Source organism: Schistocerca piceifrons, chromosome 3 (assembly GCF_021461385.2).
Source record: "Schistocerca piceifrons isolate TAMUIC-IGC-003096 chromosome 3, iqSchPice1.1, whole genome shotgun sequence".
Lineage (NCBI taxonomy): Eukaryota > Metazoa > Arthropoda > Insecta > Orthoptera > Acrididae > Schistocerca > Schistocerca piceifrons.
The window spans coordinates 143,517,315-143,535,346 of NC_060140.1; the positions used below are offsets into that span (position 1 = coordinate 143,517,315).

At 43.8% G+C, this 18,032-nt stretch overlaps 1 protein-coding gene across 1 annotated transcript in view; it reads left to right on the forward strand.

Moving 5' to 3' along the window:
• Positions 1–18,032, forward strand: part of LOC124788289 — a 110,669-nt gene that overhangs the window by 33,228 nt on the left and 59,409 nt on the right. The window contains exon 2 of the mRNA XM_047255522.1: positions 540–825. Within this exon, the coding sequence (XP_047111478.1) occupies positions 540–825 (286 nt within the window). The remainder of the gene's footprint in view (positions 1–539; positions 826–18,032) is intronic.

Sequence of the window (18,032 nt, forward strand, 5' to 3'; positions counted from 1 at the left end):
TTGTAGAATTTCAGAAGTGTACCTGGTTTATACAGCTTATTCAGATTGTCTTCAAAGCATGTTGCTATCATATTTACATTTCAAATGTACACTCAGTATCAGTATATCAGCAGTTTTGTAAATATTGGGTGTAATTACACGGTTTGCTAATCCTATCTTAATATTTGATAATATTTACTCAAGCACACTAGAAATATTTAGGTTATCACCTTCAAAATGGTTCAAATGGCTCTGAGCACTATGGGACTCAACATCTTAGGTCATAAGTCCCCTAGAACTTAGAACTACTTAAACCTAACTAACCTAAGGACATCACACACACCCATGCCCGAGGCAGGATTCGAACCTGCGACCGTAGCAGTACAGCGGTTCCGGACTGCAGCGCCAGAACCGCTAGACCACCGCGGCCGGCTGGTTATCACCTATATGTTAGTATTATAAGGTGCTAATACTAGTAAAACTTTCTGAAGAGAATTTAAGCATTATAATATGATACCAGTGAATTTAACAAGTATGTAAGACAAAGTTATTGGTTACAGATCCAACAATAAGCAGACTGAAAAAGTGAATAATAAAACAAACCCTACAAGAAATGACTGGAGCTCCAACAGGAACACAGTGGATTTAGACATAGATGAAAAGCTGGATTGTGGAAAGCCAGTAAATTTTACTTATTATGACAATCTTGTTGGAGTTGCAAACAGACACAATCATCCACATGTACCAGAACCACAAGTGTCTTTGATATTCAAAAAGCGAAGTACAAAAAATATTGAGTTTGACGTGAATGCCTTGGAAAGAAAACTGAAGAAAGCAAAACGAGAGGTTTGTATTAAAACTGAATGTGTCAGTTTTCAAGTGTGAATGTGTCAGTTTTCAAGTGTGAATGTGTCAGTTTTCAAGTGTGATAAGTAAAAAATATACATAATTTTCTTCTCTTCAATACCCAAGCATTTACCTTTTCATTTTCTTGTTATCTATATTTTTATTGCTAAATTGATTGATCCAAGACCAGAGGTCCATCTGTATTTTGAAATTTGTTTGTTGGTCAAATCCACTTGTCCTGTTTTGGTATTCAGTAAGTGGTTATCATCAAAACAAACCACTATTGTTTGGGTAGATTGCTCTTATGAAAACTGGCAATTTGTAAAGGAAAAGTGCAGTTTTCAATATGTTGAATTACTCTGCTTTTCCTTAATCTGACAAAGACCAAATGAACATGTTGTTCCTTGTTTGTACATTATTTTTTCCAGCACTTTTTTTAAGTGCAGTGACATCTGTCTTGTTTATTTTTATATGCCCAAAAAATTTCATTCTTTGTCTAGTATTTATGTATATTATAAAAGAATCCTCACATTGTGATATTCTTGAGATGCCTATTTTAGTTATTGTTTGTTTTGTTGTGTATTCTCTTTGGTGTAAATTCCTTTGCTGTCACACTTCGTGGTTGCTGCATATGCTCTTATCTTTTTCCCTACAAAAGATTACTTCTGTTTCTTCTAGTTTAATTGCATTTGTCTCCTTATTTGTCTAAACTATTTATTGGGCAGCTGAATCAGTCTCTGATGTAAGTGTCATTGTTGAATTTTCTTGTTATTGTTATGATGGTAAAACTATTGATCTATCATTTGGCAGAAGCAGGGTTAAAATCTCTCCCCCTCCTTTTTTTCTGCAATCATCTCATTTTTGTGTTTCATGCATGCTATTGTCCTATACATGTTCATTATTTACATTAAGATGAGAGGAGCACAGTTTGTGCTGCAGATTTGTTATTGTTGTAATACTTTCTTCAAATAATCTCTTACAAACATCTGAAAAATTTACTTAATAGGTGTGCTTATAATTGTGATAGAAAACATTGCATAAGTGTAACACCACTCCTAGCTTAGACATTCAGTATTTATTTTAAAAGCTTCTGATATTTTGATAGAACATACGTACATCTGTATGTACCAACTTTTATTACCACACAATAATTAATCAGAGATGCATCATGAGTGCCTATCCTTACATCTCAAGACTGATAATGTAACTTCACTTTATTTTACAACAAATATTTAACGAGAAGAAACGCCTTCATCTTCGTAGCTTCAATGATGTCAGTTTGCCATACAGGCTTTTATTGTTGGGATTAAACCATTGTTTTATTTTGTATTGTTCACAACTATGTAGTATCAGCTGTGGAGCCGTTCTCAATTGTTTGCAATGACGTCAGATGTAACACCTAAAATAATGACAAAATTTCCAAAGGATGAAATCATTTTTGAACACCATAATCTGCCACTTTATTAAGCAGAGAGCCCCTATTCTTGACATGTCTTGGGGATCAGTAGCAGTCTATACTGATGGCTCGATGGTTTCCAGTCACACTGGCTTTGCTAACGTCCATGTGGGATGTAATGAAATCCACTCCTTGCCAGTGTTTTCATTGTGGAATTGGTAGCCATCTCTCATACTCTTGAGCATATCCGTTCCTGCACTGGTGAGTCATTCCTTATCTGTAACAATTCTTTAAGCAGTTTACAAGCTCTTGATCAATTTTACCCTCCTCAGCCATTGATCCTGACCGTCCAAGATTCCCTTTTTGCCCTGAACCAATGTAGCCGCTCAGTGGTCTTTGTCGGGACACCAAGTCATGTTGAGATCCCAGCGAATGAACTCTCTGGCTACTGGCAAGCAGGCTCTTAAGATCACTATCTGGAACTGTATGTTTTACCAGTATCATGTCACCAAGTTTTAAGGATTTTGAATATGAAATGGCATATTCTGACTTTTCCAAACTAACTATGGGAGATAAAGGATACCACAAATTTGTGGAAGCCCTCCAAGTGGGCCTCTCGCTTGGACTTCATCATCCTTTGCCGGCTCCACATCGGCCATAGTTGGTTGATTCACGGTCATCTCCTCTGTCATGAAGGTCCACCTCACTGTCATTGTGGTGCCCGTTTGACGGTGGTCCACTTTTTGCTGTACTGTCCTGCCTTAGCTGCCCTGCAGCAGACTTGATCTTCCTGACTCGCTACCCCTGGTGTTAGATGATGCCTCGCTAATTGACCTGGTTTTACGGTTGATTCGTGAAGAGTGTTCTTATCATTCTGTATAAGGGAAGATGCCTCAGCCTTGATGGCCTATTAAGGGGTTGGCAGGACACCCTGTTAGTTCCTCTGCACCAACCAGACAATGGTTCTCTGGGCTTGGTGGTCTGCTCCTGTCTTCACCCTACCCTTCCTTTTGCTCTTCTTAACTCTTCGACCATGTTCTGTTTTGCTTAGTGTTCTTCCCATGTTTTCTTCATCCTGTCCATGTCACTAGTCTTTTCTGTGTGTTGTTGGATGGTGTGCCTCTGGTAAGTGGCAGGGGGTATATTCATCATCACACTTTCTGCCTTTGAGTTGTTTAATATACCTTGGCACTTCTTTCCTTGGGTCTCGTGCACTGGGCCATTCATTGGTGCGCAGTTTTGGCGACTTGCTTATTCCAGGTAGGAGGGACCGATGACGTCATAGATTGGCCCCTTTAGTTGTTGAACCAACCAATCAACTGATTCCTGTGCACCAAGATCACTCCGGTATATAGGTGGATGCGTCTGCCACCACAACCAGTGGGCGACCAGGAGAGAGTGGTGTGAGGCAAGGGGCAAATTTCAGTGTGGTTTTCAGGTGAGTAAAATTCCAGTCGCAGTCAGTGATCCACTTGTAAGGCACGCCCCTTTTATGTACATGATTGAAGGGTTGCACATTGTGTGCCACATGGGTTAAGAACTTGGAATAATAGTTTATCTTGCCCAGGAACACCTACAATTCGGATAGGTTTGTCAGACAGGGTAAGAAATCTGTTGCAGTGACATCCTGATCAGGGGGCCTGATTCCCTCTTTGGTTAGCCAATGCCCCCAATACTCCACTTCCATCTGAAGAAAACCTGCACTTCTCTAAATGAAAACACAGGCCTGTGTCCTGGAGGGTGATAAGGTGTGGAGATTTTTCAAATGCTCTTGGCATGAGGATCCTGTGATAATGAGATTCAAGTAATTCACACAAACCGGAATAAGATGCGTCAACTGTTCCAGAAACCACTGGAAAAAGCAGGAGCTGAGACAATGCTAAATAGAAGCTGCTTGTACGTATATAATCCAAAAGGCATATCGAGACAACAGTATTCTGTGATTCATGATCTAAGGCTAACTGGAGCTAAGTATTGGTGAGATTGATCTTGGAGTGATATTCTCCTCCAGCAAGTTTAGTGAGGTAGTCTTCCAGCCAGAGGATATGATAAGTATCTATCTGCATTGGAGCATTGGTTGTAGCCTTGAAATGTCCACATAACTTGAGAGAACCATTTGGCTTTTTGATAATGACTAGCAGAGTGGCTCACTGCCTCAATAACCCCAGCAGTCTGGAGATGATCTAACTCCTGCTTCCCAACAGCATGTAAGGTAACCAGAAATGATCTGGCACAGTAAAATTGAGACACTGTATCCAGCTGAAGGGTGATGTGTTCCTGACATTCTGAACACATTCTAAATCTGGCTGAGCTAGAGACACAAATGCAGTGTAGAGATTGTCCAGTTCCTGGAAAGGAACTGCAATGATACAACCTTGACTTCATCAGAAATAGAAAACCGTAACAACGTAAAGGCACCGAGGCCAGAAATGTTGGTAGCAGATGGGTTCTCAATGACAAATGTGATGAGTCACTTATGCTCTTTTAGGCTACAGTGAGACAGACGTGACCATGAAGAGGAATAAGCTGTCACCATAGGTCACCAAACACCACGAGGGGTGGGGGGAACAATTCAGTTGAGCCCAGTTTTGCATGTTGCCTAATTTAATAAAGAAATGATGGCCCCTGTGCCCACCTGGAAATGGACCTCCTGGTGAGAAATGCCAAATGTGAGAAACCATTTCCTTGTGAAATGGTTGCATGTGTACAGTGTCTTGGTGCACACGTCGGATGGTATGGGAGCGGGTTGCGTGGCTGCGACACACTGACACGCTGAGTGGAGGTACCTCTCTTTTCCACAGCTTGTAAAGAAACCCCAGAGAACTGGACTGTCTGCTTGTGAATTAATGAGAAAACACTGCAGGCACAATGGGAGTGGTCAACATGACCGATGACAAAGGTTGACTGGAGACTTGGTCACCATAGACGTCAGACAACAAAGAATCACAGCGTTGCAGCAACCTTGGTGGTGTTGTGAAACTGTGACATTGAGGTGGAATGAATAATGGCATGTTAACCGCCTCAACTTATGACCTTGCCATGAGTTGTTCGTTAGCAGCCTGTGTAATTTTGAATGAATGTGTGACGCACAAGATGTGCTCTAACACAGGGTTATCCAATTTGAATGTAACTGTTCAGACCTCAGGATTGGATGCCAGCTGACCCACATCACCACAAATCAGAGTCTGCATACAAAGCCTTGCAGCCTTGATTGGCGCAAGTGAAATCGCATTTGACCTTGCTGAGGCCTTGCAAGTTCGTGACTCAGGAGTGATATGATTGTCCAGGAAGTTTATGATATTGGTGAAATTTGAGCTTGGAGGCATTCAAATTATGTCTCTGGGAATAATAATTAGTCAGAAGAGTAACATACCTCTTGAAAGGAGAGCACAATGAGGCCAAACAGAAGCATTTGCAGAGCAGAATTAGTGTATGGGGACGCCCATGACAGAAATAATGATCCCTGTAATGAATTGTCCATGACTTGAAGTCTGTGAAATATTGCTTCACTCGATGCAAATGTGTGTCCCAGTCCTCCTTATCATCACTGAAAGGCGGAAATGATAGAGAACGAATGAGCGTATTGACAGTTGGATGTGCTGAGGCCTGTAGCAGACTGGCCTTGTACACTCGGAATTTGTCCACGTGAAACAGAAGCAGACTTTTGTAAAAATTATGCCTGTAGTTGCTGCTGTTGCATTAGCTGCTGCAGGGTGTTCCAGCAGGCAAACCAATTTAATGTTCATGATACCAAACAGTTTCCTTTTCCTGATTGCCAGTGCTATAACTACAAGTAGCTGGGTATCAGCACACACTTTAAAACCCAGGAGAGAAGTGGGTGAAGCCGCAAGGCTGAAAGACCACCTTGGAAGAGAAAATGACACAAAGTGGTAGTCTAGCTAAACATGGTTGGCAGGTGGTTGATGGGACACACAGGGACAAGCCCAAAGCAGCCTATTTGGCAGTGAGGTGCAAAGGACAAACCTTCCTCTCAGCAATGTTAACAGGCACAGAGCAAAAGAGGAGACAATCCAAATTATGACTAGGGAGAAAGACTAAATGCCAAGTAAGGTATTTATTGATGAAATCCGTAGTACAGCAGTGATATTACCTGACAATATCAGACACAAGTACAGAAATGACTAGCTGTTCACTGTGCTGTCTTATTTATACCAGCCATGAGGAACACTATTGGCTGGCGTATTCACGTGGTGGGGTAGGTGGTGCACTCACTGTAGGAGTGCAGTGGTGTGGTGATGATATGTTCTAGAATGGCCATGTGTGTGTATTTCCGTGGGCAGATATTCAATGTCCATGGTTCCAAATATCAGAATGTTAATCACCATAGGCTGTCAGTTCATCAGGCAAAGTGCCTTTATTGCACCTTGTATGTGTTTCACATTACTGGTTAGTTTCAGCCTTTGGCCACCTTCAGATGTCTGTGAATACAATACCAAAAGAACAGTAAACAGTAAGACAAAATACAAAGTATAAAACAACCAGTGATTCTTTAGTAGACACAATAAAAAAAAGAACTTGCAGAGTATGACCCCCTTAGAAGCACATTTTTGGTTTACAGCCAGTGTACTTATCTCTCTCTATCCTTATATTTCTCATATTTTCATCACTTGTACTGCATCTGTTGTTGCACACCATGGAAAACTAAAATTTTAGAAAAAGAATGTCACATTTACGTAATACTGTTTATTGTTTTACCTGGATGCTACATATTACTGCTGTTTCTAAGAAGCACTATGGGAAATTGAGTTTTGTGTTGTCATAGATCTTATTGCAATATACTGTGTAAAGAAGTGACTGCTGTGTAGCCCATTTTCATAACACTTGGTGTAATGTGGGTAATTCTTAGTAGTTAAATGTTTTAGTGTATGGTATTCTCCCTTTCTGTGTATATACCATTTTTAAGCTTGCTTCACTTGTATTGATTTTATTATGTCAGGCCAGCCATCCTTTGCTTCTTAAATTGTGCCATAGACAAGTACACTGACTGTAACCCAAGTATTTGTGTTTACCAGATCATATCCTATCAGTTCTCTTTTTATTTGTTGACTAAACAACTAGTGCTTGCTTTAGGCCAGGGTGGGCAAATGGCAGCCGGCAGTACAAAAGTGGTCCACGAAGTGTTTTTGTGTGACCCACCAATACAATCAGGAAAATATGTCTTGAATCAAGATACCCTTCCCGTGCATAACCGAAGGTATTCAGTAGGACAGCGTCGTCAATAAGCTTGCGCAGTGTAGATACTGTCCGTGCAAACCAAGTTGTCACTCGACACGGGGGCTGATGGATGAACGTAAAGGCGTTGCCAATTTATGCTCACTCCTATCAGGCACCACTCAGAGTACCAAGAGTATCGACATGATTTGTGTATACATGCAATGCGCAGCACTTTTCTGGTAGATCTGATTTATTTCGATGTTACCTGTGCAACAGCAAGTAAATAAATGTCAACTTTAGTGAAACCACAAACTTTCAAAAAAATGTAAAATAAGTGATGAATGTCTTGTGTGTAATGAAGGAAATGTAAAATCACTGATGAATATTGTGTGTATAATGAAGAATCGATCTTTTCTGAAATGCAAAGTGAACTAATGAATGCAAACATTTCAAAAGGTGCCGCCCTCTGTTAAGCTCTGCTTCCACAAAATGGCCCCAGAGCTACAAAAGCTGCCCACCCCAGCTTTATGACTATACTTTGAATTTTAATTATGTTAAATATTTTATACATATTGCAGGCACCTTAGAATGGCTGAAACTATGTTGTAGTGAACAATATAAAGTAAATAAATGGTTTAATCCTAACAATAACAGCCAATGTGGCAAATTCATATCCTCCAACAAATTTCTCATGGTTCTAGACCCCATTGCAACTAGGATATTTTAATAAATCACACATGAAAACAATGCTTATAATAATGATTAAAATTCTTCTGGTTGTTGTAGTACATCATTCTATAAAATAATTTAATTATAAACTTAGAGCGTACGTTATTTTGTACAATGGTGCAGTCCAACACGTACAAGAATTTTAATCATCATGACACCAGCTGTTGGAGGCTTCGTAGTTAATTCTTATAATGTGCTCTTTAGTTCTCTTGTTCACTTAATCACTAGACAATGAACCCATCAAGGAAGAAGTAGACGCTCTGTTTCCAAAAACAGCAACCCCCTCCAGGGGGGTCCACATTTCTTGCGAGTACGTGCTTTGCCATCATGGAGCCCCATCCGTTGCAGTGCTAATTCCTCTTCCTGTGCAGACCTACTGTTCTTTTTTCCTGTCTGCCTTTCCACTGGTTGGTCCTCTTGGTGCTGACTGTGCTTGGATCTAATTTGTGATTTTGGACACTTGTTTGGTTCCCTTCAGACACACTTATAACTCTTCATTTTTAATAACATGGTCCACTTCCTAGGTTTCACTTATTACTCCTCTTCCAAATTTTACAGGAGTGTGGATCATGCAGGGAAGTTCGCCAAGCACGGTGTATATTCCACCCCTTGTGATTTTCTCTCTTTGCATCCTTCCTTTGTTGCAAAGGTACTATGCCCAAAACCCAGCACAATAGTCATTCCATTGGCAGGGGGGGGGGGGAGGGGGGGGAGGGGATGGGTTGTCAAGTACCTGCACAGTGGTCAACCCATGCATGGATTGCACTGTTGACGCCTGGGTTGGAAACTACCCATCCAAGCCAAGGAGTATGTGCCTGTTATGGCTGGGGCACAGAGACTCTGGACAGTGCAACAAAACCATTATTTTTATCGAGAACTTTGAGGACCAATTTTGGAAGCTGAGTATGTGGCAAACTTGCAAAATGGTTCATTGTTGTTTAAAATTTCCTTTGCTGCCTAATCTACAGCTCTTCAGGGATGTGGTAGCCTAGGTGATATACCTGTTACCATTGCTCCACATAAAACTTTGAACGAGGTCCAAGGAATCATCTTCCATAGAGATCTTATGCCCCAAACAGATGAGGAGCTCCAGACTAATCTCCAGTGGCGAGGTGTATGTTTTATCAGATGTGTACAGAAAGGGCCAAACAATAATCGTATGGATACAGGCACTTAGCCTTTGAAGGGAAAGTCCTCTTGGAGAAGGTTAAGGTCATGGTGTACAGGTGTGATGCGAAATTATGTCCCACCACCCATGAGGTGCTTCTGATGTTTATGCTTTGGGCAGACATCATCCCACTGCATGACGCCAAAATGTGGTAATTGTGGAGGTTCACTCCACGAAGGTAGTCAATGTGAACGATCACCTTTTTGTATCAACTGTGTGGAACACCACCCTCCATGTTCATCAATTTATCTAGTTGTTAAGAAAGAACAGAAGATCCAGGAACACAAATCTATTGACCGTCTCTTGTATAATGAGGCACAGAATAAATATGAATGCCTACATGGTGCGGATATGGCAATCAAGCCTTTGCAATGTTTACTTATCTCCAGGTAGGCCACTTACATGTGTTGAATTGAGCACATTAATCCAACAACTTCCCCCACCCCCTCCCCCTTTTCTCTTGCTTGGGAATTTCAAGCACACCAACCACTGTGAGGGAGTACCATTTCATCTGGTAGGGGCCTTCTAATTGACAATCTTCTCACAGATTACAATCTGTGCTGCCTCTATCATAATTCTCCTCCGCACTTCAGTGCCACCTTTCTGGCTATTGATCTAATGATCTCTTTCCTCTAATCTTGTGGCTTTGTTACATTGGTCACTACAGAACAACCTTTGTGACAGTGACTACTTTCCAGTGAGCCTGTAATTTCCCTGCCACCACCAGACTGACTGACTGATTACCTTATTGGACACTTCTTAGGGCCAACAGGTCTCTGTTGTTACATTTGCCGCCTGTGTGTCAAATCGTATTGATGAGTTTGTGCGAGGTGTCTGACATGATGCCCCCTCTGCTGGAACAGGCTGTTCCCCTTTCTACAGGTCCATCCCCTACCTCCATCCCCCCACTACTACCAACGCACCATCAGCTGTTGCTGTGGTGGGCCAAAGACATTGTAATAGCTATTCAGGAATGCCAACAAGCCCTCAGCATCGTTTGCAGACCAACCTTATCACTTCTAACCAACTTCATGCTGAGGCACGCTATTTAATCAAACTCGGTAAGTAGGAATGCTGAGAGCATTATGACTCTTTTCTGGGGACGAATGTCTCTCCAGCTCCAGCTCAAGCATAGGCTAAGCTCTGTGGTTTTATGGGCTGCCAATGTTTCAGAGCTGTTCCGTGACTTGACGTATGGGGTGGTTCTTGTACTGATCTGTCAGTACCTGTAGAACACCTTGCAATCCACTTAACAGCGTCGGCATCCTCTTCTTATCTGGCTACCTTTCCACTGCAGAAGCAAAAAATGGAAGATGTGCCCTTATGTTTCACTCTTCACAGACTGGGTACTACCTCAGGCACTTACCTCATCCCGACACGGCCCCAATCTCTGAGTCAACACAGGACATTGTGGGATGCCTTTCTTTTGGACCTGTGTAAAGTACTGACTCTAACCCAGAACGCCTGAATGTTCCCCAAAGGCAATGTCTCCTAGGGGATTCACCAGTATATTCTGTAAGTTGATAGAGATTATGGTGGTCTACAGATTATGCAGGGTTCTTGAATCTTGGAGACTTTTATCTCCCTATCAGTGTTGTTTCTGGGATGAGTGACCAACAACTGACAATATATTTAGGTTGGAAACAGCAATCCAACAGACTTTTTCTCAATGCCAACACCTAGTCACACCCCCCCCTTTTTTTTTTTTTTAACTGCGTAAGGTGCCACTTTTACTGGCCCCCCATGACTGGGGCTTTAGAGGTCCCCATACCGATTTTTGTTTGTGTTTTTATCCCACAAGTTGTTCTGGGTTAGAGTCACCACTTCACACAATTTCCCATGGATCTAAGAATGGCAGTCCGACAGGGTACTGTTTTGAGTGTCACTCTTTCCCTCATCACCATTGATGGGTTGGTGATCTCTGTTGGGCCGCTGGTCACCAATGCTGTGTGTGATGATTTTAGCATTTGTTACAGCTCCCCCTGGTAGCCTCTGCTGAATGCCAGCTCCAAGGAGCCATGTGGCAGATCTCTGCAGGCTATTTCCCATAGTTTCCAATTCTCTCCTATGAAAACACAGGTCATACATTTCTGCCATTGCACCACCGTCCATCCTAAACCAGAACTTCACTTAGGTACCCAGCACCTGGACGTTGTAGCACAGTCTCATTTCTTGGGCCTCCTTTTTGATAAAACAAACTAACTCATGTTCACCATCTTAAGACTAGTTGCATGCAGAAACTTAACACTCTCTGTTTCCTTACCCACCATCTTGGGGTGTAGATCGTGCTACTCTTTCAGTATTTACTGGTCATGGTCTTGTCCCAACTGGACTGTGGTTGCCATATTTATGGCTCAGTAGCTCCTTCAGCTTTAAAACTGTTAGACCTGTTGACCACTGTGGTGTGCATCTGACCACTGGTACCTTTTGGACTTGTCCTGCAGACAGTCTCCTTGCTGAAGGTGGGATCTTCTCCCTTCAGGTTTGATGGTACCAGCTCTCCATGATCGTCCTACATATCCCATTCTCTTTACATACGAATGGTGTCATCCTCCTTATTCCCACCCATGCGTGGGAGTACTAGTTGGTATGCATCTCACTTCCCTCTGCCAAGATCTCCACCTCGGCTCCCTTTGTTTGCCCACCTGCTCTCCCTTGGTGGTGCCCAGGCCATGGATTAAGACCAGTCTCTTCCAAAGTCGTAAAGTCCTTGATGTTTTGGCATCTATTATGTCCATTTCTTTGAGAGTTCCAAGATGCTACTATCTTTTAAAACGAGCTCTAAAACTGTGGATCAGATGGGATATACTTTTATATCACCTGCCAGTATGGAATTAGCAGAGCCTTTAATTTTATCAAACGTGCCTCCTTTGGCCATTTTTAGTATGTACTGACTCAGTGAGCACTCTCCATGCTGTTGACACTCTCCACGCTGTTGACCGTTGCTGTAGTTGCCACCCTTTTGTTTCCACTGTTCATGTCCTTCTCGGTGACCTTCGTCATGCTGCCTGCTCACTTGCCTTTCTTTGGATCCCCAGTCATGTGGGTATCGCAGGGAATGAAATGCCCGACCATTTGGGTAGAGGAGCACTTACTTGCTCCCCATTCTCTTTGCTGACCCCAGCTGCAGATTTGATCTCTTTTCACTCAGAAATGGAATGTCATTTGGTGGGCTACTGCCCCATCTAATAAATTTCTCACCACCAGGGAAACTACTGCAGCATGGGGCTTTTCCTTCCACATATCCTGGAAGGAGTCCACAGTCCTATGTCACCTCCATATCGATCACACCAGGTTAACCCATAGTTTCTTTTCTGTAACAAGCCATCCCCACATCGTGGTTGTGGAGCCTTACAAACAGTAGCTCTTATCTTGGTTGAATGCTGTCTCCTTTCAGTTCTCCATGTTTCTGGACTCATTGCCTCTAATATTGACAGATGATTTACGGATGGTTGAACTGGTTCTCTGTCTTCTCTGTGAATGTGGCTTTTATTTCAGTTACAAGGTTTTAATCTATGCCCAGAGCAGGGGCAGGGTGTTTGGGGATAGGGTGTCTCCCATTGTATGCTAGCTCAGGGGTTCCCCAATCCTACCTCCTTGACCAAGCTATTCCTTCATCCGTATTTTACTCTGTTTTAATCGCCTGTAGATTTGATTTGGCTCCTTTCTGCTGCACCCAGTTTTCTATTCTGGGCATCACACTTTGTCAGATAGTGGGCGCCCTTATCTATAATGGTTCAATGGTGGGACAGTTGTGGGTGGATGTTTCATGTGGCATGCAGAGCACTGGGGACACCCACCTGCTGACTGCCCAATGTCCTTCATCTTGCTTTTATTATTGAGGTGCAAGAGATGTCCATTGCAGTTTTAGCCTTCTCACTTTTACTGTTATGAATCTCTCACCCAAATCAGAACACATTCTCAGTGTCTCTACTTCCAGATGCAATACTCTGGGATCAATTGTTGATGACCTCATTGTTTGGTCCCCCCTCAAAAACAAAAAAAAATCACCCAGTGAACAAACAGCATTTCACAGTTCACTCACTCTCTTATAAAGGTACCTTCACACTGAAAACCAACTCCAACAAACTCAGTTGACAACAATTTTCAACACGAAATTTGACTTAGTTTTCGACTGTTGTCAACAGTTTTTTGAAGTCGAGTCTGAACAACTAGTTGAGGGAAGTTTTGTTCAGAGTTTGTAGTTTATGGTCAGTGAGCAAAAAATACGGCAGAGTTGTGTGGCTTGCACATGCTCATTTGACGTATTGTCTGCTGTGTTCCTTTCCACAATGGCAACTCACGAGTGGACGACAAATCCAACAATTCATTTTTTGTTAGAACTTGAAATGAGGAAACCTCTGTAGGATCCTTCCGATTCTGCATATAAAGACAGATATAAAAGGAAAGATTTGTTTAAAGAAGTTTCAGATAAAATTGGTATACCACTTGCGGAGTGTGAAAGGAAATGGACAAATATGAAAACACAGTACAATCGTGAGCATTGTAAAATGGTCAAAACCGAAGGTGGATCTGGGACAACTGAGATCTACGTTCTGAAATGGATATTTTATGAGCATACGAAGTATGTGGAAGGCGTGAACAAGCCAGGGAGTAAAATATTTGCAGTCATGAGTAAAATGTCATTCACTGAGGTAATTGAAGCTGTAAGACTTTTCGTCGGAAATTTCGTAATTACAGCTGCATTTTCACCAGAAATTTATTTATCCTGTCATATCATTTTGTCAACATCTGATACAAAGTAGTGTGCAAATTAATGGCTTACATTGTTAATAATTTATGCTATAAGGGTTTTGTTTGGTAGTTTTTTTTTGTTCGTTCAGTGGTTTGGGATGACACCTTCTTCAATCAACAATTCAATTAAGGCATGTTGATGACCTCTCATCAACCAATTGTCTGTGTAGGGTTCCATTCTTTGCACTTTAAAACACAGCAGAAAACCACAGCAGTGAACAATTAACTGAAGCTGTTGAGGAGATCCTACTGAAGAGTCATGTACATGGTGCATAAGAGTGCCACCCTCTCCCCCCCCCCCCCCCTTTCCCCCTTGCAGGCCCGGGTGTTAGAATAGGCCCGCGGTATTCCTGCCTGTTGTAAGATGCGACTAAAAGGAGTCTCACACCTTTCAGCCTTTATGTGATGGTCCCCTGTAGGGTTTGACCTCCATTTTTCAAAATTTTCCCGAAGAGCGAGCCAACATGGTGCATCGTGTCCATCGTGCATTGAGATATTTAGCCCACTTTCTCATCGTGACATTGCAGTTCTGCTCATCCTCCATCTCTTCAGTGAGGACACCTTCCTGGATGCATTTACCTCCACCCACCATGCAGTGTCATTTTCTGCTACGATGATGACCATGGAATTCTTTGCACCTCATATCCAGTACGGTAGCCAGTCCGTTGTGGTGGGGCTGCCATGTACCCTGTTGGTTGTAGCCCCTGACTACACATGGATCGCTCTGCTGGTGTCTGCACTGTTAACTCCCCATATATGCCAAGGAGTAGATGCCTGTCAACCTGGAGCTTTGGGACTCCCGACAATGGCCATCCTGCCAGGTGGTCTTTGCTGCAGCTGGGTGGTACCTGTGGGGAGGGCCTCTGGTCAGAGTGGGTGGCATCAGGGCAGATGAAATGTGATGAATCGTACCACGTCATCACTTGCTGGTGATCAAATGCCAGCAGTCTCCAAGCATTCCAAGTCTCGGTACAATGCAAGGAAGTGTGATCCTCAATCGTGCCCCTCCCTGGCCACATCATGGAAGGAATGCCAGGCTAAGGATGGCAGCGAACCTTACTTGCCCTGGTACCTCGTATGTACGAGAGCTGATGGGGACTCCTTTGTCTCAATGAAGCCTCAGTTTTTTGTAGAACATTTAGAGAACAAGTTTGGGGAGAGAAGATGGACAGCTTGACCAAAATGTGGTCAGGGTCAGTCTTGATAAAAATGGCATCCCCTGCCCAGTCTCAGGCATTACTCACTTGTGACAAGCTGGAGAATGTTTCCAGTACCATCATACCCCATAAGAGCTTAAATATGGTCCAGGGTATTATATTCCACAGGGACCTTCTTTCGCAGTCTGACGGTGAGCTGCGCTCCAACTTGGAGCGACGAGGAGTTCATTTTGTACGGCACATCCATCGGGGTCCGAGGGATAATCAGGTTGCCATTGCTGCCTTCATCTTGGCCTTTGAGGGTGACACATTACCTGAGAAGGTCAAGGTGGTGGTCTACCGCTGTGATGTCGAGCCATATATCCCTCCCCCAATGCAGTGCTTTAAGTGCTGGAAGTTCGGCCATATGTCTTCCCATTATACTTCCAGCATCACGTGTTGATATTGTGGACATACATCCCATCCCAATACTCAGTGTGCCACGCCTTCCATCTGTGCCATCTGTGGAGAGCATCATTCCCGTTGCTAACCAGACTACAGGATTTTACAGCAAGAATGGAAAATCATGGAATACAAGACCCTGGACCAACTGACATACACTGAGGCCAAGAGGAAATTAGAGCACCTACATCCTGTGGCTCTGACCACCTCTCATGTTGCTGCTATGAGAACAGTTGTAGCTCCATCAGTTATGCGAGTTCCAGTTGTCTCTCTGAGCCAGAAGACTACACCTACCCCCTTGATGGTGGGGGGGCACTTCCCTCCCTGTTGCTCCCACACCACCTACCTCAGGAGCACTGTCCCCCCCCCCCCCCCCCAACCATTGGGGACACCAGTCCCCTCTCCCCAGCCAGAGAAGCGTAAGTCTTCTTTGGCTCCTCTCACTAGGAAGGGGACCCTTGGGTCACTCTGTTCCCAGGTTCCTGCTACTGTGAAAGACTACACCCGCCAGTGGCTGAAGTGCCCAAAAGCAGCTGGTCATAGGGCTTCACGATTGTCCTCAATGCCGGAGACTGAATCAGTGAAGGCCTCCCAGCCAGAGAAACCCCAGGATCAGCGAGAGAAATCCAGAAAGAAGACCCCCAAGACCAAGGGAATTGCGGTGGCACCCACACCACTGCTGCCTACAAGGTCTGCGTTTGAGGATGAGATGAAGACTCTGGCGTCTGCTGAGGACCTAGATCTCGCCAGACCCCCAGACACAATGGATATAGCCTGTTCAGGAAGTAAATCTGTGGCAGCAGGTGACCCTGAGGTGTAGGCTGCCTCATTGAGTGTTTCATGCCTTCCCAGTCTCACGATCATTTCATCCTCCAGTGAAAATGCAGCAGTTTTTTCCACCACCTGGCTGAGCTACGGCAACTGTTAAGCTTTACACCTGCTTTCTACATTGCCCTCCAGGAAACCTGGTTCCCGGTAAAGCGGACCCCTGCCCCTCACAGCTACAGGGGATATTACAAGAACCGTAGTGAATATAATAGTGTCAGGTGGAGTTTGCGTTTATGTCCTGAACCCGGTATGTGCCTCTTCAAACTTCTCTTGAAGCTGTGGCTGTCAAGATATGGATGACGCAGGAAATAACTGTCTGCAACGTATATATCCCTCCAGATGTTGTGCTGGCTGCACTGATTGATCAACTCCCTAAACCTTTCCTACTTTTGGGAGATTTTAACGCCCATAACCCCTTGTGGGGTAGCACCATGCTTACTGGCCATGGCAGAGATGTCGAAAATTTACTGTGCCAACTCGACCTCTGTCCCTTAAATACCTGGGCTGCCACACATTTCAGTGTGGCTCATGGTAGTTATTCGGCCATTGATTTATCAATTTGCCTTCTCCCATCTATCCACTGGAGATCGCATGACGACCTGTGTGGTAGTGACCACTTCCCCATCTTCCTGTCACTTCCCCGGCATCATGCCCACGGATGCCTACCCAGATAGCCTTTTAAACAAGGCAGGCTGGGTAGTCTTCACCTCTGCTGTCACCGTTGAATCTCCCCTGTGTGGTGCCATTGATGTTGTGATTGAGCAGGTCACTACAACGATAATATCAGCAGTGGAAAACGTGATCCTTCGTTCTCTAGGGTGCTCCCAGCGGAAGACAGTCCCTTGGTGATTGCCGGAAGTCGCCGAGGCAATTAAAGAGCATTGGCGAGCTCTACAGCGACACAAGTGGCACCCTTCCCTAGAGTACCTAATAGCCTTTAAACGGCTCTGTGCCTGTTTTAGCCTGCTTATAAAACAACGGAAACAGGACTGTTGGGAGAGGTACGTGTCGACCATTGGGTGCCATACGTCACCTTACCGAGTCTGGACGAAGATCAAACGTCTTTTTGGGTACCAGACCCAACAGGTGTCCCTGGTGTTAACATCGATGGCGTGCTCTCTACCAACACAAACACGATTGCTGAGCACTTTGAAGAGCACTAAGCTCGAGCCTCTGTGTTGGAGAACTATGCCTCAGCCTTTCACACCCTCAAACAGCGGATGTAAAGAAAAGTCCTCTTGTTCACTGCACGCCACAGTGAACCCTATAATGCTCCATTTACAGAGTGGGAGCTTCTCAGCGCCCTTGCACATTGCCCCGACACAGCTCCTGGGCCGGATCGAATCCACAGTCAGATGATTAAACATCTCTCATCTGACTACAAGTGTTATCTCGTCATCATCTTCAACCGGATATGGTTTGATGGCGTCTTTCCATCACAGTGGCGGGAGAGCACCATCGTTCCAGTGCTAAAACCCGGTAAAAATCTGTTTGATGTGGATAGCTATCAGCCCATCAGCCTCACCAACGTCCTTTGTAAGCTGCTGGAATGTATGGT